This window comes from Balaenoptera acutorostrata, chromosome 3, assembly GCF_949987535.1.
Source record: "Balaenoptera acutorostrata chromosome 3, mBalAcu1.1, whole genome shotgun sequence".
In the NCBI taxonomy this organism is placed as follows: domain Eukaryota; kingdom Metazoa; phylum Chordata; class Mammalia; order Artiodactyla; family Balaenopteridae; genus Balaenoptera; species Balaenoptera acutorostrata.
The window spans coordinates 69,994,347-70,019,316 of record NC_080066.1 but is presented as its reverse complement, the minus strand read 5'-3'; the positions used below and the strand labels follow the sequence as shown (position 1 = coordinate 70,019,316).

At 39.9% G+C, this 24,970-nt stretch overlaps 1 protein-coding gene across 7 annotated transcripts in view; it reads left to right on the top strand.

Moving 5' to 3' along the window:
• Nucleotides 1-24,970, top strand: part of IQCH (IQ motif containing H) — a 210,553-nt gene extending 185,583 nt beyond the window's left edge. For 3 of the 7 annotated variants that reach the window (XM_028166537.2, XM_028166534.2, XM_028166544.1), the window contains 3 exons: nucleotides 16,360-16,421; nucleotides 18,938-19,046; nucleotides 24,869-24,970. In XM_028166537.2, coding sequence (XP_028022338.1) covers nucleotides 16,360-16,421; nucleotides 18,938-19,046; nucleotides 24,869-24,970 — 273 coding nt within the window. Of the gene's footprint in view, nucleotides 1-8,718; nucleotides 8,842-16,359; nucleotides 16,422-18,937; nucleotides 19,047-24,868 lie in introns of those variants that run through there. The other 4 variants (XM_028166528.2, XM_028166533.2, XM_028166539.1 and 1 more) reach the window with 3 other exon arrangements.

The window sequence follows — 24,970 nt, the reverse complement described above, 5'->3', positions numbered from 1 at the left end:
TCCTGATTCTCCTCAGTGTCAGCAATACTCACCTGCTATTTACTGAGCTCTGGTTGTGTGCCAGGCTCCATGGGTCCAGAGAGAAGAAAGAATCTCAGGCAAGTCTTTGAACCTACCAAAATGGGCTTCTGGTACATGAATGGAGGAAAGGGGAGGTGGCGTCCAGAAAGGGCAAGCACTATGTGGAAGGACGAAAGAACATGGGGCTTTCCAGGGCTGGATGTTTGTGTGTTCCCCTCCATTCTCTTCTCAGCTCGCTTCCCGGGGCAAGTACATCGATACCCACTGCTTCAATTACCAGAAGCTTCCAACAAAACCGGTATTTTTCTAGCCCCAGTCTCTTTTTTGAGCCTCAGACTCCTAGGTTCAATATTCAACAGAATGTCTCAGAGTCCTCAAGGGTCAAACTACCCAAAACTGCACTCACCGTCTCTCCTCCCCTATACTTCCTCTTGGTGGGTCGGGCCAGAAGCTGATCATTCACCCTGTATCACCACATCCAGTCAGCAACCAGCTCATGTTGATGCTAGCTGCTAAAATGCCTCAACTCTGACCCCTCCTTCCCCCGTCAAAGATACTGCCTTCATTTCAGCTTTCATGGTCTCACACTAGTGTTACAATAGCTTCTCATTAAGACTCCCTGCCTCCTGTCAAGGTGGTTAAAGGGAAAAGTGAATCTGAGCATGCTGCTCCCCTACTTATGATTTTGAAATGACTCCTGTCATCTTCAGGAAAATCCCAACTTCTCAGCTTGGTTAATGAGGCCCCTTGTGATCTGTGGCCCAATCCCCCATTCTCATCACTAGGCCATCTCTAGGGGGCTAGAGGCAGTAGTCCTGGGACTGTTTCAGGTTTACCGACTTCAGGACCCTGGATAACAAAGGGCAAACCTCTGTGGGGACAGTGGGCTAGGTTGGTCCTGGGGAAGGAGAGCAAAGTTCAAGAGGACCAGATGGCCCTTCCTGTAGATGGGATATGAGAGCAGATTGGGGCTCAAGCCACAGCTGCTCTGACAATGCCAGAGGCTTTCTTCTGCCTTCTCTTACAATAGTGGGCTTCGTGCCCTTTTTGCAAATGAAGCTCTACTTGAGGTCCAAATATGTCAAGCAGATAAAAGAGGAATGCCAGTGGTTAACAGGACCCCCACTCCAGTGCCCTAGAGATATCTTTTCAGAGCAGCATCTCCTGCCTCTCTGTTGAGTCTCTTTGGGTCCAAGAGACACCTCTGGATTTAAAGAACACTTGTTTGACTCTGCCCAGGATCCCCACATCACCTTCCTTGGCAGGAACTCAGTGTACACTTGGAAGGGTAGCCTGGAGAGGGTGCCAGATGTCTTGGGGGGCTCAGGCGACAGCCTCCTTCTCCTGCTCAATCCACTTGTCCTATGAGGTACCATTGCTCATGGGAATCCCTTAGATCTCTTTGCTTATTAAGAAGAGAAGCAGAGTTGGACTAGGAATGAGAAACAGGCCTCTTTTAATTAGGTCCCAGGACCTTGCTAGGAATTTCCCAGGTTCAGTCCCACCTGTGGCCTCTGTCCTCACCAAAGGGACCTACAAGACCCTAAATTCAGTGCCAGAGGGAGGGACAGCAGTAGAACTTGACACCTTCTGGCTTATGAACCTATCTACATGCCATTTCCAAAAGGAAGCTGGAAGCTGAGTTAATATTCAACGCAAGACTTCCAAAGACAATTTGCTGCATTTAAGTATGTTGCTTCAGAAGGCTGTAAGCAGAAGTTGTACTTTGAATCAGAAGCACTCTCCCATCTTCCCCATCTTGCCTATAGATTTCAATCCTAGCTACAGGTGACATACAGGAATTCTCCTGTGATCAAGAGTCTTAAACACTTTTAGGAATTGCCCACACACAAGAGGGACACATTATGATCTTCAATAATTCAAATGTCTCTACAATCACTGAAGAAGAGCTATTCAGGTTTTCTGATGTAGGGATAAATTGAAACTGCTTTTGGTTTTAGAAAGATACATGGAGGTTCTAACCCTGGTGCCACTGTGCATGTGTGTGCACACACGTGCTCCTATGCGTATGTGCACGTGTGACAGGTAAGTTTTAAAAGAATCACGCACGCACGCATGCACACACAGTACAATTTACAACCAAACTGAAGCTCCTGAACAAGTGTGAACAGACTGTGATGCCATCAGGTTTACAGTCAGTTGACAGCCCCCTTTGAAGACAAGAAAAAGGAAATACACAGATACGACTACAGTGATAATGAGGGCACATTCAGAACAAATGCCTATAAAAGGTGTCCAGTTTGGGCCTATTCCTTTAGATAATACGCTGTGCAGGGGAAAAGCAAAAACTTTTCTGAACTCTAAGAAGAGCCATTGTCCCCTTATTAGAAACAGGTGGCAAACCACTCTCATTTAGACCCGGTTAGACCAGGTGCGTGGGCTTCTGATCCAGTGTCCTCCACAAATAACCCCTTGAAGGTGGAAACAAGATCGGATGAGTCCCAGATGTACATGTTTTGAAAATGAAAAGGAGTCACCTAACGGCTTTTTAACTTTTAATTAACGTTCTGTCAGACTGGACGTAAATTGCTACCCTTTTCTGTCCGTTTTTCACTCTTCCTCTCTCTTGGTGGACCCTCCATACCACAGTTGGTGAGTGGCCAAAAGGGACCATCTCTGCAAACATCTTAAAACAACCCCAGTCATTTATAAGCATTTTAACAGCACATGATCTGTAATGAATGATTAAGTAAAACCTTTTGTGTTAAATTATGATGTTAATAATGATTCTGTCTCCTGTAATTTATTATGAATTCTCAAATGCTTCGGGTTTGATTTTGATAGAATGCAACAACAGAGTTTATGTGATGACTTTATTTTTAGAACTCCTTCTTTGAAGGCACGCATTTCCCCACTACTGCTGCTACTGTAATTATGTACAAAACCACTCACTCATTAGAGTTAGCATACGTTATCTTCTAGACAGATGAGGCTAAATAAGCAACACATTAATAATTCAGAGAGCAGTTCATTATGCATGTGGATGCCTGCTTCATAACTGAAATAAGAAACTCATCAGCCTCTGCCAACCCTTAAACAATAGTTCTATGTTATTGCAACCACATTCAAGTTTACGCTTGTTAAACTGCTACTTGGATTATTTTATCAAACATTCATTTATTTGTGGTCCCTTACTGCCGAGAACAGATTTTGGAAGCTCCTTTTTTAAGTTAATGATTTGAGCAATGGGTGTTATTAATTCTCAGAATATTATAAACATGATTAATTTTCAGGCAGAGATTTATTACATAAGGATTTCAACTATGTCAACTGAAATGCATCACTGTCAAAACAAGTATCATGGCGAAAACAGAATATGCTCCACACTTCAAGTGCTGGTGCTCAGAACTAAATCAATTTAAATTGTGGCTGAAGCAAAATTATATTCTCCAGTGAAAAGGAGTATTTCGAGCTTTCTTTATTTGGCTTGAAGCATTCTTGTTAGATTGTGATTTAGAAAGGTAGTTTAATAAAACTAGACTTCTACCAATAATATTTTGCCTTCTATTTCTTCCCCCTTGTTTTACTAGAAAAGGCTAACCTCTGAAATTCCCACACATTCCAAATGTGGCCAGTGGGAATTTGGAGAGGACAACACTGCTCTAAGTCAGGGGTCATGAATTCTGATCCTCTCTCTGGCCTCAGTTTCCTTGTTTATAAAATAAGGGAGACCTAAATGACCCCCGGGGTCTCCTAAGGCATTTGATTTTATGGGGCCTGTAGAGTAGGGCTCTGTATCAAGCCTGGCCCAGGCAGTGTCATGTACAGTGGGGTACTGGGGACAGGGAATTTTTCCTGTAAGGGGACATAGGAAGGGCCCATCCCTCTGTTCCACAGCCTTCCATTGAATGGTCTTTTTCTTCCAGAATCTTTTAGAAAGGAGTAATATTGTTGTGACAGGTCACATGCTAAGTCCTCACCAGCCATCACCTTAGTTATCAGTTAATACTTTCAGCCAGAATCAACTAGAAGTAAGTTCACCTCTTTGTGCCAGGCACTCTACTAAGCGCAGAGGATATAACGATGAGTAGCAAAGAGCTCCAAGTTTTTCAAAGGACCCAGATAGGCTGGCATATAACTATAATGCATATAATAACATGATAATAACATCCAAAATGTACTGAGCCTTTACTCCTCACCAGGTTCTTTAACTAAGTGCTTTACATGAATCTTTATACAACCTAATATATGGGCAGGTGCTGTTATTATGCTCATTTTTAGATAAGAAGACTGAGGTTAAGAAATGTTAAGCAACTTGTGGAAGGTCACTCAACAAGCAAGTATGGAAGCCAGAATTAAGCCCGGGCCTGTCAGACTTTAAAGCTTGTGTCTGAGCATTGTGCTATCCAACCTGCCTTGTGTTGGCTGAGAGTCAATGACCCAACCCCAGAGTACAGCTTCAGCTCATCCCTGAAGAAGTCTCTGGTTGAGGCCATGGAAAAAGCTCTTCTTCCAAAGGAGGCTTCATCTCCCAGTGTGATGAGGTTATTTGCAGGCATATTACTATTATCCACTGGCTCCTAATCTGCTCCGAGCTAAGCCGGGACTCAGTGAGCACTGAATGGGCCAGATGGTTGTGGAGGAGTCTTCCGATGCTATAAAATTCTTTAGGTTATGACTTCCTTGGTAAACCTAAATGGATTTTACAGCATCAGAAGAGAGTCAATTACACAAGTCAGCCTTTTAAAAATGATGTTTTCCATTTGTATAATGCTTTATACTTTAAATAGACATGAGCTTATTTGATCCCCAAGATAACCCCAAGAAGTAGATAAGACATGGATTATCATACCCATTTTACAGATTAGGAAAGTAAGGCTATTCAAAGGTAAGTGAACTGCCCAAGGTCATAAAGTTAAGTAAGCAGCAAAATCCAGGTTTTCTGATTCAAGTCCCTTTCTGATGAAAAGATTTACTGGTTGGTTGTTGTTTTGTTTTGTTTTTCAAGTAATTTATCTTATTTGTGAAACTATTTAGTTTAACAAATGCTAATAAGAGCTAACTTGTTTTTGAGTGCTTATTCTGTGCCAGACACTGTTCCAAGGTCTTTACGAACTCATCTAATCCTCGAGACAATACTGTCACCTGTGCTATCAGGCTGGATAAAAGACAACACTAGATCATTGACAGTTTTTTCCTGTAGGAACTGCAGAGTTGGTTAAGTCTTTAAAAAAAAAAAAGTAGGTGTATTGTATATGCTCATCTTTATTTGTATTATTATAACACATTTATTAAGCACTTAAGATAAGCCAGGAATTTCACCAAGCATCCAGGATACAGAGACATTTGACAAAGTCCCTGTCCTTGAGGAGTTGAAAAGAAATATAAAATAGATAGCTCATACACAAGGAAAAACCACAAGGTCTCATTTAAGTGCCATTTAGGTGACAGTCCCTTAACCTGCTGCTGGAGTTCTTAGGAGAAACAACTGTGGACAGGCGGGGACAGAGGATGCTTTACTAAGAACGTAGAACTTGGTCTGGCCTTAAAGACTAAGGCAGTCACCATGGCAAGGAGAGGGAGACCTCCCCCAGCAGAAAGGACAGCAGCCGAAGAGAGCCCATGGTCTGTTATGAACCAGTTGGGCTGGGGCAGAGAATCTGGGAAGAGGGAAGTGGGAGAAGTGGTTGGAGCAGTCCACTGAGAAAGTTTGGGAGAGTCTTCCAGCCAAGCCAGGTGTCTGGATTTCATTTTGAAGGCAAAGAGAAGACACTGAAGATTTCTGAGCATTGACCAACCTGAGTTTGGGAAATGCTCAATCTGGTAGTAACGCTCAGAATCCCAGGTACCAGTGGGGGCAGGAATAGCCTGGAAAATTACATTTGGTGTGGGTCTACAATGCTCCAGGTCCTGCAGATGTTTTCAAAAAAACAGCAACAACAATAGTAGCTACTGTGTATCAGGTGCTAGGTGCTTATTGAATCATCAAAAGTCAGGGAAGTTAAATGACATATTCAAGATCACACATATAGTAAGTGGCCTAGTCAGGTGTTGAACTTCAGTGATTCTGACTCTGTATAACCTTTCCACTATAGAATTCTGCTTGCATCCCCACCTCCCTAGTAGAAAGAAGAAGCTGCCCTCCAGGCCATAATGGTCTGGACTAGGACTGTGATGGTCATGGAAAAGAAGATGTCGCTTGGAGACATACACCAAATATCCTGGCTTTTCTTTCCGATTCCTTATGAATCACAAGCCCCGGACTGGGAGGAGGGGGAATTGCAGTCTGTCTCCGTAGAGCAAAAGAAACCTCAGGACAGCCTGTCCTTACTTGCTGTCCAGTAATACTGGACAGTGAGCTCTTCTGCCTTGCTTTGGAGCCAAGATACACAGTACTGAGCTGGATCCTGCTACCAGATGCCTGCCTACCTCTCTCCCTCGCTGACTGGGTCCTGATCTTGGGTTTGCTAGTTTATATACTATAGCAGCATAAGACAAGTTTAGAAGACAAAAATAACCTTGGAATTATCTTGTGAATTCATGGTAATTACCACGCAATTACATGCTCAGTAACTACAATGGAATTCCAGAGTATTTACCGTTCACTTCCATACACAAAAGCTCGGGCTTCTGGGCCTCCATTGTGAAGGCAGGAGCATGGCACAGCCTGACACAGCAGGGCAAGCAGGCCTGGCGGTCACGTTCCTCCAGACTGACTACATAGCTGAGCCAGAATTTCACTTAACCAGTTCTTGTTACCCCACCAATAATCCCTGTCAGGTCCACCAGAGCTACGTTGTCCTCCAAAGGATGTCCTCTAGGGGCAAGGCCTGGGATGACTGTCCTGAGCTGTCATTCTCTAGGGACGGTGTGACTGTCCTCTGTTTTGTGAATCAATCTCTTCTTCTGCCCCAAAGTGCTCAGTGACTGCAAGTCCCCTGAATTACATCCTTTGAAGTGTCTCTTAAGTCAGAGAGAAGTGCAATCCACTTACCCTATTTCATTTATCCATTCTTTCTTTCATTCAAGAAACACTGAATGCTAGCATCATGTCCAGCCTGGGGATTCAGAAATCAAACAGTGCCTGCCCTCAGAAAACTCCCAGTCGTGTAAGGGAGCCAGACAGGGGAACAACTCATGATAGGTCAGGGTGATAACAAAGTACAGTTGTGAGGCACAGAGGGTCAAATAGATTTTCTTTTGTAAAAATAGAATCCCCAATGGCTCCCAGTGGGACAATACCAATGGAGGTGCACAACTCGATGCATTAGCCTGGGGGAGCCTAACATTTTTGTAGATGTGGATCCTGCTTATGTGTGGGAAGAATGGGCTTAATTACTACTATTGATAACGCAACCATCAGATACACTACTTTACGTAAATGTGGAAGGAAAAGACACAATATGTCGGGGACATATGTCACAAAAGGTGAACATGAAATCTGAGTGTGTGTGTGTGTGTGTGTGTGTGTGTGTGTGTGTGTGTGTGTGAGAGAGAGAGAGAGAGAGAGATGCAGGTGGGGAAATGTTCATTCTCCGCTGGGCACTCACTCAGTTGGCCCCAGTTTCCTTGCATTAGCTCAGAGACAGAGAGAGAGCCTGGGGTTTCACAAAAGACAGTGTGTCAGGTCATTAGGATCCTTGCAGCCAGCTGTGAACCAGCTGCACCTCCTTTTCCTTCTCCTATTTCAAGTCACTGCATGCAATCAGGCACCTGGTTGCCCAGCACCTGAGGGTCTCCAAAGTTCAAAATGTGGTCCAGGCATCACCATTTTCTATGACCTAAGGTTGGCCATGGCTCTATGTGCAGTTCTCCAAATTTCCATTTACCCAAGGACAAACAGAGATAATTGTCAAAGGCAAATATCATATTTCACAAAGGACATGCTACAAAACTATCGGGATTCAATACTTTCTTTTGCACATATTAAATTTTAAATATTTTAGGAGGTATTATAGTTGAAATACTTTGGACCTACTGTAACCAGTCTCTTTGGGATAGCTCTCATTGATAGGCAAGCAAGATATAGAATAGCAATTTCCCAAACAAAGAAAGCAGTTGGAATTAAAATTCTAACATTGGTCCCTTCAAGGAGGTGGAGCGCACTTAGTGATTTGCTGCCGAAGAGCAAAAAGGGGGAGGGTATCTTTACAGCAAGAAACCTGATGAAAACTACCTTAGCCAGGTGACCAAGGTCGGCATCAACAGTGATAAATCATGTTGATATATGTATTCTTGATATGAGGTGATGAAAGCGGCAGTTTACCTATGTAGTCCTTCTCTCCAAAACCAACAACCCCCATCTAATCATGAGAAAAACATTGGACAAACACAAATTGAGGGACATTCTACAAAATACTTGATCAGTATTCCTCAAAACTGTCAGGCAAGACTGAGAAACTGTCACAGCCCAGAAGAACCTAAGGAGACATGACAACTAAATATAATGTGCTGTCCTGGAGGGGATCCTGGAACAGAAAATGAAAATTAGGGAATAACTAATGAAATCCAAATAAAGTATGGACTTAATAGTAATGTGGCAATTTGGTTCCTTAGTTGTGACAAAGGTACCACATCAATGTACAATGTTAACAGCAGGGGAACTGGGTGTGGGCTATACAGGAACTCTCTGTATTATCTTTGCAACCCTTCTCTTAATCCACAATTATTCTAAAATTAAAAGTTTATTTAAATATTTAGTAAAGAGTCTGACATTCAGTTGTGATTTTTTTCCAGTCACTGTCAACCAGTCGCTATGCGGTGATGAGCACCCAGCTGAGGCACGACAATCTCTCTCTGATTTTCCACTATGTTTTTCTCCAGATGTGTAAGGCCCATGGCATCGGCTATGATATTGAGGTATGAAGGGTGACAGCTGGACCAAATACAGGCCTGTGGGTGATCTAGGCAGCTAATAATTTGATGCACCTTCAAACAGATATTCTTTAAACATTGGTTTGACATGTATTTAGAGGAAGGTTGAGTGCTGCTTGGGAAAGGGCAGGAGGTGGCACTTGATCTTGGGAAGTTGATCTCTGACCCCAAACTTGTACACCCAACTTAGTAAAGCAAAAACCCTGTAGCTCACCAGACTTAGGAGTAATCTGGGTGACCATCTCTTAATCTTGAAGCATGTCCTTAGCTTTCTGACCCCACCCAAAGCTGCTTACTAATAAATATCCTCTTAGTCTGTTTGGGCTGCTGTAACAAAGCACCATATACAAGATGGTTTAAACAACAGAAATGTATTTCTCACAGTTCTGGGGGCTGGGTAATCCAAGGTGAAGTTGCCGATCAATTCAGTTCCCGGTGAGGACTCTTCCTGACTTGCACGATAACTGCCTTTTTGCTGTGTCCTAACACGGCGGGAAAAGAGCAATCTCTGATGTCTCTGTAACCTCTTCTAGAAGGACACAAGTTCTAACTGAACAGGGCTCCACCCTTATGACCTCATTAACCATAACCATTCCCTTAAAGTCCCTGTTTCCAATACATTCACATGGGGGATTAGGGCTTAAACATATGAATGGGGCAGGGTGGGGGGGGGCGGGTGATACACAATTCAATCCACAGCATCCTTCTACCTACATACCATAGTTTCTTTCTAGGAGGAGTTCTGATTTTAAAAAAAACAAAAACACTTTCCCCCATTTTTGGTCTATTTCCAGTGACATTGATGGCCCCTACCCAGCTTCTTCATCCTTAGTGTAGCTGGATGGGGGCAAAGTGGGATGTAATATCTCCTACTTAAACTAGAACCTCCATTTTGTGCCTAGAGATTCATACTACTCTGAGAAATAGTTTCATCATTTTGCACTTTGATTCAGATCTTCACATCTGAAATTCTTAGAGGGCTATTCTAAGACCTGAGTGACCCTATGTGCTCTTGTGGAACACCCTTCCTACATCATCACATCAAACATATTAAAATATATTCACCTCTCACATTAAATATAATGTATAGATAATGACAAAGAATTGAGCAATAACCAATTGATCAAATGTTTTGATTTGTAGATACTCAGTTCCATATTTATTAATTTTTTTCATATTTGAAAATAAATAAAAATTTTCAGGGTTCACGTATTGTTATAGGCCCTTGAAAAGCATATGGACCTTAGGCACAGGGCCAACAGTGAATAGGATGACTGGCTGACACTTGGCAATCCCCAGCACACTGTAGGGCACTGTCAGGGTGCATAACGCCTTTTGATTAGACTGATTCATGCTGACTGCAAACACATAAAATGAAGCTCATATTCCCTTGCAAATTACATTAAAATTGATAAAATATAGAAAGAATGAAAAGGACAGATTGAACTGATATATCTGAAATTAATTATTACATCTGCTCAACACAATCTCTTTGGAATTAAATACAGTTGATCCTTGAACAATACCGGAGTTAGGGGCGCTGACCCTCCACATAATCGAAAATTCAAGTGTAACGCTATAGTTGGCCCTCTGTATCCACAGTTCGGCATCCAAGGATTCAACTAACAATGGATGTGTAGTAGTGTAGTATTTACTGTTGAAAAAAATTTGCATATAAGTAGACCCATGCAATTCAAACCCATGTTGTTCAAGGGTCAACTGTAGTTTTTAGCCCTAAATTAATTAGACTTACATGTGCCAGAAGGTGGCTAAATCTAACTCTAGCTTTATCTGAACCAACTTATTTTATTTTCTTCTAAAATATCAAAGCAGAACAAGCTCTGTGAGTGGGCATATTTGGCAGGGGAAGTCTCCTGCTGAAAAGAAAACGGGCTCCATAACTTTCTATTGCCCAAGATTATTATTAGAGATTTATTTCTTTGGCTGAAGGCTTTGTACTTGATTGAAGTTCTAGTACTCCTGGGAAAAGTAAAGCACCAAACTTTACAAGTTATTTACACCTTTGTGGCTCTGAGTTGATCAGATTCATTTCTAAGAAGAAATTTTAGTACAGGAAACAGGCTACTAAGGCCCAGGGGAAACAGTGGATGGTGCAGAGGAAGGGGTTCCACTGAGGGTAAGAAGAATGAAGAAAGGGCAGAGGGGCACAGAAGAACTGACAGGCATATTTCATAGACTCTGCCTCCAGGTCAACTGTGCTAAACAACGTATAAAGGATGAAAGATGAACTGGAAGAGAAAGAGAAATATAGATTGGGGGTGACGGAGTGACGGAACAATATGAAGAAAAAAAAGATAACAGAAGAAAATAGAGAGGATAAAATCCAGAGACTGGAACAATCTATAAAAATAAGGTAGGAGGGGATAAATAGAAAGAAAAAGAGCAAATAATAAACAAAGTACAAGAAGAGAGGAGAAATGGAATCATAAAAATCTGAGGTAAGAAGGAGGAGACAGGGCTTCCCTGGTGGCGCAGTGGTTGAGAATCCGCCTGCCAATGCAGGGGACACGGGTTCGAACCCTGGTCTGGGAAGATCCCACATGCCGCGGAGCAACTGGGCCCGTGAGCCACAACTACTGAGCCTGCGCGTCTGGAGCCTGTGCTCCGCAACAAGAGAGGCCGCGATAGTGAGAGGCCCGCGCACCGCGATGAAGAGTGGTCCCACTTGCCACAACTAGAGAAAGCCCTCGCACAGAAACGAAGACCCAACACAGCCATAAATAAATAAATAAATAAATAAATAAATAAAAAAAAAAAGAAGGAGGAGACATGTGACTACTTGGAAAATTTGGAAATTCTCTAACAATGTCCTTGCTCTATTCTTCCTAAGATGTATTCTCATCTTTTTAGACACTGGGGTCCCTCCCTTGTCAGAACTCTCCACTTGTTCTCTCCAATGCCTTTTCTTGGAGAGGCATTTACCAAGCACCTATTACGTGCTGGCACCGAGCTAAGCACTATTACTTTATTATCTCTTTCATCTTCATATCTCTCCTGTAAGAAGTTGTTATTTCTACCATATCGCAGTGAGGAATTTATGTTTAAAGAGTTTAAGCACTTTCCCCAGGTCACACAGCCAGGCATTTTATGAAATGCCTTAATCCATAATTGTCTGTAAAGTTAAATATGATTCTTTTTCTTACACCAGCGTATTCCCTATGCACTTTTTTCCCCCTAAGGACTGTTTCCCACTAACTATGTATGTTTCTAAAATTTTATTACCAATCCAGTCCAAGAATTCTGGGATCCATTTCAAATAAAATATTCCACCTAGGTAATTCTTGTGTATTCTTCAGCTGAAGAAGTGCAAACTTCTCCATAACCCCCATGACTATCTCCACCTTACAAAAGAAAAAAAAGTTATGTCTAACAATTAACTTCCCTAAAATTTTATTGCCTCCTTGGGTTATCCTGAGTCTAAAAAGAAGATCACTTACTCTAATTCCAGTGTTACCTATGCCACCTGCTTCCACTCTTGGTCAAATTTAATGTGGGTGGCTCTTTCCAGAAAAAGAAGCAACGTTAACAATACATCAGTGTCATTGCTACCAAAAGAAGAATCCTCAAAGTCCTTATTCTCAACATTATGTTTTTCTTCCCATTATCATCATAGAATTTCACATGATGTTTCTTGTCCAAAATCTTAGGGGTAAAAGAGGGAAATGAGATCACCCTTTGAGTTTATTTTCCTTGCTGAATATTGGAAGGACGCATTGCTGAGTTTGTAACCAACTCGGTGGGTCTCATTCCTGGTATTTCTGTAATGCTACAAAATACCCCCACTGATTTCCTAATGAAATGAACTTGTAATGAAAGCCATATGGAGAAAAGTGTCATGTTTACTGCCTGCGACAGTGTGGCAGGGCTGGTCTCGCACATACATAGGCAGTGTGCCATGATCCTAAATAGCTCCACAACCACCAGCAATCACTTCCTCGGGCCAAGGGATTGCCGTGGTGGCAATCATTAAGGCTGTTCAAAATGTTCTGATTCTCCTCCTTCCAGGCACATAACAGAATTGTACTTCCTCCACCCTCTCCCTGAAGTCAGGCGTGGCCATGTAACTTGTTTTGGCCAGTGAAATATGAACAGAATGATATATGTCCTTTTTATACCTTTAAGAGCCACTCTATGAGTCGCCATAGCCTGTTTCCTGCCTTGGAAATCCTGGAAGAACACTGAGCTGGAGCCTCCTTCAGCCCTGAGTGTACCTACAGGGACCAGAGATCCACGCCGACCCATGTGGGAAATGGAGTATGAGCAAGAACCAACTTTTTTGTTACACAAACTAAGAATTGTTTGTTTTTTTAATGACTGCAGCATAACCTGATTGACTCAGAAATTAGTGCCAAGAAAAGGATGCTCCCCAAAAAGAAAACAAATATTATCACTTCAACATGTAATCAGTATAAAAATTAATAAGATACTTTACATTTATGTACTAAGTCTTTAAAAGCTACAGCACAACTCAGTTTCGATTATTAATATTTCAAGTTCTCAGTAGCCCCATGTAGCTAGTGCCTACCATATTGGACAGCTCAGTAAAGGATGCAAGACAAGATCAACTAGTCAATAGCTCTCAGCCCTGGCGGCCCATTAGAATGGCGTGAGTGAGGAGATTTAAAAAGTACAGATGCTCAGGCAGGGCTGGGATTAGTGTGAGGCAAGTGAGGCACTTACCCAAAGCACCTCAGTAATAAAGATAAATAATATTGTAATTCAATATGTTAAAAATCAAAATTAATGCAAGAAATCCATGATGAACAAAATATCAATATTTTAAATAAACATATACTGATGTTTTCCCTTTGCCTTAGACTCCAATATGGCTTAGCCTGGCACTGTACCCAGGACCCACTCCAGACCAATTAAATCAGTATTTCTGGAGGTAGGGCCCAGGCATTAAATTTTTAAAGCACTCAGATGATTCTAATGTGCAGCCAGCATTGACCACATTTCTAGCCCAATGTCTGTCCTAATGCCCAGATTTCCTGATAAAATGGGGAGTCAACGGGCAGTTGTAATTCTGGCATGTGGTATCTTTTACCAAATCTCCAAAATGTAGTTTCCTTTTCTGTACTTCCAGTGATGAGGAGTTCACAGCTTCACCATTTCCACTATTGGACAACTCCAGTGTTAACGTTTATTTATTTGGAGAAGAACTGTTAAAAGATAGTTTTCAAAAAAGGATAAAATCATGCCTCTCATACAGATATAAAACTAAACACATGATAAAGATTTATTTAAGAGAGAAGAATTAAGCAGATGTTATAACCAGGACAAAAAAGAATCCAAAAAACCAGACAACTTTATAGATCATCACTACTGAAATGAATATGCAAATGGAAGCAAAACTGGTTTTTCCACAAGGAGAGCAGGAGAGGAAAATCAGTTGAACCTCTACCAGACCGGACAGAATTTGCTTGTCTCTCAGTCACCTACAACTTACAGAGTTGTAAAATATCTCCCATAGAATCAAGGTGTGATATAGACAGAACGTAGTTTTCCTTTGAAGTACAAATTATTTTCCACACAACAAACTGCTTCCCTATATTTTTTTACCCATTGCTCTTAGAACAGTGGTTTTCAAATTTTGATGTGTGTGAGAATCACCCAGGAAGTGAGCTAAAAGGCAGATTCCCAAAGAAAACAAAAGCAAAAACAAATGAATGGGACTTATTTAAACTTAAAAGCTTTTACACAGCAAAGGAAACCATTGACAAAACAAAAAGACCACCTACTGAGTGGGAGAAAATATTTGCAAATGATATGACCAATAACGGGTTAACATCCAAAATATATAAACAGCTCATATAATTCATCATTAAAAAAAAAGAAACCTGATTAAAAATTGGGCAGAAGACCCAAAGAGACATTTTTCCAAAGAAGACATATAGACGGCCAACAAGCTCATGACAAGATGTTCAACATCATTAGTCATCAGAGAAATGCAAATCAAAACAACAATGAGATATTACCTCACAACTATCAGAATGGCTATCATCAAAAAGAGCACAAATAACAAATGTTGGTGAGGATATGGAGAAAAGAGAACCCTCGTACACTGTTGGTAGGAATATAAATTGGTGCAGCCACTGTGGAAAACAGTATGGAGGTTTCTCAAAAAACTAAAAATGGAACTACCATATGATCCAGCAATCCCACTCCTGGGTATATATCCAAAGAAAACAAAAACACTAATTCAAAAAGATACATGCACCCCAATGTTCACAGCAGCATTATTTATAATTGCCAAGATATGGAAGCAACCTAAGTGTTCATCAACAGGTGAATGGATAAAGAAGATGTGGTATGTATGTATAATGGAATATAACTTGGCCATAAAAAAGAATGAAATTTTGCCATTTGCAACAACATGGATGCACGTAGAGGTATTATGCTTAGTGAAATAAGTCAGACAGAGAAAGACAAATACTGTTTGTTATTACTTATATGTGGAATCTAAAAAATACAACAAACTAGTTAATACAAGAAGAAAGAAACAGACTCACAGATACAGAGAACAAACTAGTGGTTACGAGTGGGAAGAGGGAAGGCAGGAGTGACAAGACAGGAGTAGGGGATTAAGAAGTACAAACTACTATATATAAAATAAATAAGCTACAAGGATGTATTGTACAGTATAGGGAATATAGCCAATATTTTATAATAACTATAAATGGAGTATAACCTTTAAAAATTGTGACTCACTATGTTGTACACCTGAAACATATAATATTGTACATCAACTATATATCAATAAAAAAGATGCAGTGTATATATGCAGAATGGAATATTACTCAGCCATGAGAAAGAAGGAAATCATGCCATTTGTGACAACATAGATGGAACTTGACTGCATTATGCTAAGTGAGATAAGCCAGACAAAGACAAAAAATTGTATGATATCACTTATATGTGGAATCTAAAAAAGTCAAACTCATAGAAACAGAGAGTAGAACGGTGGTTACCAGGGCCCGGGGTGGGTGAGGGATTGGGAAGATGTTGGTCAAAGGGTACAAACTTGCAGTTAGAAGATGAATAGTTTCTGGGGATCTAATGAACAGCATAGTGACTATAATCAACAATATTACATTATATACTTCAAAATTAATATGAGACTAGATCTTAAATGTTCTCACCACAAAAATAAAATGATAAGTATGTGATGAGACAGAGGTCTTAGCTAAAGCTACAGTGGTAATCATATCACAATAAATAAATATATAAAATAACATGTACACCTTAAACTTACACAATGTTATAAATAAATTATAACCTCAATTTTACCAAAAACACTGTCCTAGAACATATCTATTCCATATTCTGGAGACATCCTTTCCAAATGTGCTTCTCACAGTATTTGCAATTAGCTCTAGATTTCAGTTCAAATCAGCCTTATTGGTCTTAGTGTAGTATGTTTTCTTTACTTTGTTTCCAACATAATATGCTATTTCTTTTCTTCCCATTCAAATTTTATAGGACAGACAAGGAACTATCTTTATATTATATGAACACCTGAAGAGAGACAAGTTGGGAATGTTGTGAGTATGAAGTGTGTCTATGAGATGTAATAAGCTAAGAAAATAGACTATAACAACTAACAAGAATGATGCTTCTCATGCATTTTAATCAGCATGCTGATTTATTGGTTGTCTATCTTGTTTTATTTAGATCTTTAAGTATTTCATAAATTGACTTTAGATGTGTCAGTAGGAGTTCATAAGTATAATTGATTAATTATCCAAAATTGATGGGTAAGGGGCTAGTTTTAACAACATATTACACTCAAACACATACACCTACAAGGCACAGCAAATATGACTGATGAGGAACCAGCTCAGATGTCCCGATTGCAGAAGGGTAGTTTTCATTCTGGAATGCTTAGAAAAATGCTCTGGTGACTTGGCAAAATGTTCCCCAAAAAGGCAGGGTCTGTCGTCCCTCTTCAGATTCAGTTCCGGCCCTGATGCAATCTCCTCAAGAAATATTTATGCTGAGAAGAGTCCTATTGCACCACTCAGGAGGCTTCTCTGTGCTTCCCTGTTTCCTGCAGATTTCTCTCCAGATTATTCTGGAGAACAAGCAAAGTTGTCTCCTCATCTAGGACTCAGAACTTTAGAGCCACAACCTTGAATTGTGTCTTATTCATATCTTGGAATATGGTTATTTGGTACCTTTAAGTCATCCTGACTTATTGGGAAACTGTTTCTGTCTTATATTTTTCTTCCTTTTAATATCTACAGAATATTGAAGAAGAAAAGATGAGCAACTATAAACTTTTCTTTGTGTTGCTTGATTTTCTCTGGAGGATCAAGGAGAGGCTTTTCATGAGTTGGCTGGGCTTTGTTTGGCTTTATTGCAGTCAGGTCACATCAGGTGAGGGCTCCAAGAGGGGATGACCCTACAGACCAGAATTTTGTGGCTTGGCTTTACTGGGATAACTTCATACTGACTCCATTTGTACTGGCATATTTCTGGAAATAGTGGCATTTGAGTAGAAATTTCAAGGGAAAAATGAAGGAAATTCTAGAAATGAATTATTAATAGGGAACGGGACTTAGAGTCCATTTAGTTTCTTGATTCCCAGCCTGGGAACCATGGACCGGAGGAGGCTGAGGAGGGGTGGCGCAAGGGGCTTGAATCCATTTGTGGACCCAGCATCACACACACACACACAATTTTTTTAAAGTATGGGTCTCAATCTTTAGTATATGTAAGAATCACCTTGGGGGACTTGATGAAACTATACTTGGTGAAACTGCACAGTCAAAGATTCTGACTTTCTTGATCTGGACGGGGCCCAGGAATTTGTTTGGAGAAGCACCCAGGGTCTAATACATACTGACCCTGTGGCAATAAAATAAAAACCACTGTTAAAAATTAATGACTCTAAAGTTGCCTTTGGCTATTGTTTTTTCTATTAAAAGAAGAGATACTAATGTTCAGTAGCTATAAGGGGTAAGGGTAGGTGGTCCTTGGATTTTAGGAATCTAACTCAAAAAGTTTGGAAGTACTTATCTAGTCCAATTCCTTCATTTCAGAGAAAAAGAAATGAAGACCCAGAGAGTTTAAGTAACTTCCCCGAAGTCACATAGTCAGTGGCAGGACATAGAGCTCTGGTCTTCTGTCTTGGAGCCTGGGAAGCTATCTACTCCCATCCTAACCCAAGGGAAAGCCCAATCAGGCTGGAAGGAAGCCATTCCACAAGTGTCTAAGCCTTAGACTCTAAGATGATGTATTTTACAGTTAACAACTGGGAAAAGAAGTAATCCCAAAGTTCTTTGCAGCTGCCTTAAGAGGCAGCTTGCTCTTTAGGTTCACCCCCTCAGGATAGAATGATTTTAAAAAACTAATCCATTCATTTAATCTGTTTTTAACTTTGATTTTTAAAAAAGTTTGAAAAATAGCTAGAAAAATACCCTGGAGTTTTGTTTCCAAGTTAAAACTTAACAATGACCTAGTTGTTTGGGAATGTTCACTGACCATAGTTTAATTCTACAGGATGGTTTGCAAGTTGTCTCTGAAATCTTCTTTAAATGTATGTTCAGCTTTATAAAGACAGCTGTTCATGAATGGGGCACATTCTCCTCTGCACATAAATGGGGTGCATTCATAAGTAGCAGGAATCACTTGTATACATAAAATAGAAAACAAACTCTAGATGAAAGTCTCCAGAATACTGAGGTGCAAATGTCTCTGTAGGCAAGTAAATTGTTAGGCATGAATTTTACTCAGCAACAATTCTCTTAAACTAACAGTTTTTAAAATGAGCTAATACTAGTGTCCTAGCTCAGTGGTAGCCTTTTGCTAGGAATGACTGAACCTATTCCTACATTCTGCTAAGTTGATTAATAAAAAATATTTATTACACAAATCCTTTTTGTTGACAAGTTAAAATGGAGCCTCATCTTTCATATCTCCCTGAAGATTGCCACCTTGTGAGATTGAAAATACTCATTAAATTCCATCACCAGACAGGCACAAATGAGAGGGTGATTGTTTTTAAGCATGTGAGGGGAATCGTTGGTAAACTCATTTGTTTGGATATCATTAACAGAACAATCGGTGAGGATCTCCAGGGGGTCCTCATGACCTTTGCTCGCAATCTCTTCATCATCCATCAAGAAATATCAGCACCTAATATGCAAGGCGAGACCAATTTTAAGGTGAGGTGTTAATTAACTAACGATCCTGGTTAATTTCTATACAAGGGCTGAAAATACCTCATGCTGCATTGTAAACAAGTGCTAAACCATTTTTTTTTCATTGTAAGCAGTACATATTTTACAACGTGCAGGGTCAATATTGTAAGGTTCCCACTGAACCCATTAGTCAAATTTAATAGTTTGAAACTTTTTCTTTGAAATATAGTAGACTTGTTTTAACTTACTGCAATTTCCAAACGTAAGCTTACAAGACAACAGGGCTTTTTGATGTTGAAGGTGAAGTGTCACAATGGAGCCAAAACAGAAACTGTCACAACCAAAAACCCTGAATATAATCTACCTATATTTCAGATAATACAATGTCTGGCTAAGGATTCCTGGGAAGCCCAAATTTCTAGGGCCAGAGAAGTTCTGAGATGCCAGGAAGGACCATGTGTGTAGAGAGAAGAGGAAAACCTCACCATATACATAAGCCATCTGCTCCACCCCATTTTGCCAAAGTGGGACAGGTGTTTTTCATCGCTAACCTTTTGAAGCTTCCAAACGTCCCTTAAAGATGTTGGTTCAGGAAATCCAGTCATGTGTAATTGACCAGAAGTCTCGAAACTCTAGAAAACAGGAGCAAGATCTACACCGAAAGTTTTAAAAATACCAGCTGAACAGAGATGAACACTTGGTATTGCTCACCAGAGTCTGCATCTGGTTCCCAGTCTGAGCCTTCATCGTGTCTGAACGGGTCAAGTAAGTCAAGGGACTCATCAGAAACCATGTGCGGGGACTTCCGTGGTGGTCCAGTGGTTATGACCCCACGCTTCCACTGCAGGCGGCGAGGGTTTGATCCCTGATCGGGGTTTGATCCCTGGTTGGGGATCTATCCCGAGTGGCCAAAAAAAAAAAAAAAGAAGGAAAGAAGCAGGGAAGGAAGGAAGGAAGGAAGGAAGAAGGAAGAAGAAAGAAAGGAAGAAAGAAAGAAAACCACATGTGATTTTTCTCTTAAATGGAAAGCCCAACAAAAGCTTGATAAAAATAAAAATTTTGAATACTTTTTTTCCTTGAGCTAGGGCCTGGTCCCTCTAGTAACAGTAATAATGATAATAATGCTTTGCTCTTCAATGTGATTTTATGTGTTGCATCAACTTTCACTGGTCCTAAAGGATCTATGCTCATCATTTATATTCTAAGTTCCTGCCAGCTAGCATCATTTCATCTGTTACTGTGATGTGCAAAATTCTGAGCCTATATGCATGTGATCGGTTATCTGTCCAAATACAGCTAATAGTCAGAATCAGATGGTGCTGTGGACTGAATTGTGTCCTCCCAAAAGTTCACGCGTTGAACCCTTCATCCCCAATGTGATGATACATGAAGATGGGGACACTGGGAAGTTATTATGTCTAAATGAGGTCATAATGGTGGAATCCTCATGATGGGATTAATGCCCTCAAAAGAGACCAGAGAGCTTGCGCTCGTTCTCTCTGTCTCTGTCTCTGTCTCTCTCTCTGTCTGTTTCTCTCTCTCTCTGTCCCCCTCTCTCTGTCTCTCTCTCCTGACCATATGAGGATACAGCAAAAAGATGGCTGTCCACAAGCCAGGAAGACAGCTCCCACAAGGAACTGAATCAGCTAGCCTTGACCTCGAACTTCCCAGCCTCCAGAAATGTGAGATATAATTTTTTGTTGTTTAAGCCACTCTGTCTATGACATTTTGTTATAGCAGCCTGGGCAGACTAAAGCAGATGGTTTATCCCCCAAACCATGCATACTTAGTAGACTCTGAGCTTGGACTTGAGGTTGGCAGAGCCAAGTACTGTTGACAAAATAAAGGCTATTTCTCTGCCCTTTGTCTGACTTTAAAAATCATCAAAAGTCAGATGTTCTTAAGTAGCTTTTAAATATCTCATGGTTTCTAGCCTTCTTATGTCATATAAATAAAATTGCTATCTTGACATTTTTTACTCTTGTTAGAAGGTCTAAAGGTAAAAACTTTAAATCTCAACAAAATAGGAATAATTTTTTTAAAAACGTGAAAAGTGGACTAGATTCATTTTGGGTAGTATTTTCTGTCTACCCTCCTAACGACAGTCGAATAAGAATTTTCAGTTTGTAAACAAGGATTTACCAGCAAAGTAAAGGCCAAATAAAAATGGAAGGTGATGCAGAAAAAGCATTTAACAAAATCTAACACCTTTTCTTGATAAAAACACTCAAACAAACTAGGAATAAAGGTAACTTCCTCAACCTGATAAGGGCATCTAGGAAAAACCCACAGCTAACGTCATAGTTAATGGCGCAAGACTGAAAACTTTCCCCCTAAGATCAGGAGCAAGACAAGGATGTTTGCTCTCACCACTTCTATTCATCATTGTACTGGAGGTTCTAGCTAGGGCAGTTAGGCAAGAAAAAGAAATAAAATGTGCCCAGACTGGAAAGAAATAAAATTATCTCTATTCACAGATGACATGATCTTATATATAGAAATCCTAAAGAACCCAGAAACAATCTATTAGAGCTAATAAACAAATTCAGCAAGGTTGTAAGAACCAACATCAATAAACAAAAATCAATTGTATCTCTATACATTAGCAATGAACAATCCAAAAATAATTTTAAATCAATTTTTTTTTAAATCAAAAAAATAAAATACTTAGAAATAAGTTTAGCAGAAGAAGTACAAGACCTGTCCACTGAAAACTACAAAACAGCATAAAAAAAAGGAGACCTAAATAAGTGGAAAGACATTCTATGGTTTATGGAATAGAAGACTTAGCATTGCTAAAATGATAGTTCTCTCCAAATTGATCCACAGATTCATTGCAATTCCTATCAAAATCCCAGCTGGCTTTCTTGCAGAAATTGACAAGATAATCCTAGAATTCATGTGGAAATGCGAGAGATCCAGAATAGTCAAAATAATTTTGAAAAAGAAGAACAAAGTTAGAGGGCCTCTCAATTTTAAAAACTTACTACAAAGCTACAGTAATCAAGACTGTATGGGGACTTCCCTGGTGGTGCAGTGGTTAAGAATCCATCTGCCAATGCAGGGGACATGGGTTCAATCCCTGGTCCGGGAAGATCCCACATGCCACGGAGCAACTAAGCCTGTGCGCCACAACTACTGAGCCTGTGCTCTAGAGCCTGTGAGCCACAACTACTGAGCCCGTGTGCTACAACTGCTGAAGCCCACATGCCTAGAGCCCGTGCTCTGCAACAAGAGAAGCCCCCACTCACCGCAACTACAGAAAAGCCCGTGCGCAGCAACGAAGACCCAATGCAGCCAAAAAAATAAAAATTAATTAAAAAAAAAAGACTGTGTGGTACTGTCATAAGAATAGATATATAGATTATATAGATCAATGGAATAGAATTGAGAGTCCAGAAACAAAACTTCACTTTTACAAGTGCCAAGCCCATTCAATGAGAAAAGAATAGACTTTTTGACAAATGGTGCTGGGACAAATGGATATCCACATACAAATGAATGAAGTTGTACCTCTCTACTCCACAGCATATACAAAAATAACATAAAACTGGATCAAAGACTTAAATGTAAGAACTAAAACTATTAAACTCTTAGAAGAAAACAGGTATAAATCTTCATAACCTTGTGGTTAGCAATGGCTTCTTAGATATGATATGTTAAGTGCAATCAACCAATGTAAAAATAGTAAGTTGGATTCCATCAAAATTGAATACTTCTGTGTGAACCAAAGGACACTCAGGAAAGTGAAAAGACAACTTACAGAATGGGAGAAAACATTTGTAAATCATAAATCTGATAAGTCTCTAGTGTCCACGGTATATAAAGTACACTTACAATTCAACAACAGAAAGACAAATAACCCAATTAAAAAGTGAACAAAGGACTTGAACAGACAGTTTTCAAAGAAGATATGCAAATACACAATAATCACATGAAGAAATGCTCAACATCATTAGTTATTAGGGAAATGCAAATCAAAACAGCAAGATACCATTTCACACTTAAGATGGCTAGAATCAAAAAGACAGACAATAACAAGCTTGACAAGGATATGGTGAAACTGGAGCCCTCATATATTGCTGACAGGAATGTAAAATGGTGTCACGGCCATGTATAATTTCATATTTCCTCAAAAAGTTAAACAATAGGGATTTCCCTGGTGGTCCAATGGTAAAGAATCCATCTTCCAATACAGGGTACGTGGGTTCGATCCCTGGTCAGGGAACTAAGATCCCACATGCCCGTGGGGCAACTAAGCCCGCATGCCACAACTACTGAGCTCTAGTGCTTCAATGAGAAAGGCCACGTGCCGCAAACTACAGAGCCCACACGCCACAACTAGAGAGAGAAAACCCGCACACCTCAACTAGAGAGAAGCCCGCACGCCGCAACTAGAGAGAAACCCGAGCAGACCATGCACCTTAACGAAAAGATCCCTCATGCCTCAACAAAGATCCTGTGTGCCACAACTAAGACCCAATGCAGCCAAAAAAAATAAGGAAAATAAATAAATAAAATAAAATTTTTTTAAGTTAAACATAAAATTACCACATAGGGAATTCCCTGGTGGTCCAGTGGTTAGGACTCCATGCTTTCACTGCCGAGGGCCCTGGTTCAATCCCTGGTTGGGGAACTAAGATCCCACAAGCCACCATGCAGCGTCACCAAAAAAAAAAAAAAAAAAAGACTCAGCAATTCCACACCTAGTTATATACCCAAGAGTATTGAAAATATATGTTCATATAAAAACTTGTATATTAATGTTCATATAAGCATTACTCATAACAGCCAAAAAGTAGAAACAGCTCAAATTCCCATCAACTAATAAATGGGTGAATTCCATTATATTAAATGAATAATATTTCATACATTGGAATACATAGGTGTAAATCTTCATGACCTTGTGGTTAGCAATGGTTTCTTAGATATAATACCTCAAGTGCAAGCAACCAAAGTAAAAATAGATAATAGATACAACGAAATATTATTCAGCCATAAAAAGGAAATTAAGTTCTGATCCATGCTACAACATGGATGAACCTTGAAAACATTATGCTAAAACACAAAGGCCACAGATTGTATGATTCCATTTACATGAAATGTCCAGAGTAGGCAAAACCATAGAGACAGAAAATAGATTAGAGGTTGCCAGGAGCTAGGAGAGGTGGAAAATGGGAAGTGGCAGCTAATGGGTATAGAGTTTCTACTTGGGGTGATGAAAATGTTCTGGAACAACACAGTAGTGATGGCTGCTTATGAATATACTAAAAACCACTGAATTATATACTTTAAAAGGGTAACTTTTATGGTATGTGAATTCTACCTCAATAAAAAATAACTAACTAGAATAAAATGGAAAGGTGCCAATTTTTCTCCCAAAAACCAATGGAAATAAATCCTCCCATCAGCCAACTAGCCCTCATTCTAGAGTGACTAGACCAGTGCATCTCAAATTATCTGCAGTGAAGGACCTGTTTGTTTTGTTTTTTCTGACTTATCATGCATCAATACTTTTGTAAAATACAATAAAAAATGAATTACTAGAAAAATGAAATGAAAAAATTGAAGACATAAAATAGAAGTCCATTTTTTCATTATTAGATTTAATAGACATAAAAATTTCTATAAAGCTTTCCAAGTTCTTACCCTCAATTTTTTTTACCCTTTCATTAAGACTGATAATCAACAATCTGTAGATGGGTATTGGCTAGTGGAACACACTTTAAGCAGAACTGGTCTAAACCACACTGAACTCCAAAAAGGAGCTAATGTTTGAGGGCCTGGGTGCAAGACTTGAAAGAGGTCTTTAAGTAACAAGTATTATTTTTACTGTTCATTTACAGACCGCCATTGATGACATTGAAGCCATTCTAGGAGTAACAGAGGAAAACAAATTGAGATTTGAAGAAAACCTAGAGTCCAAAGATGATAAAAAACCTCTCTGA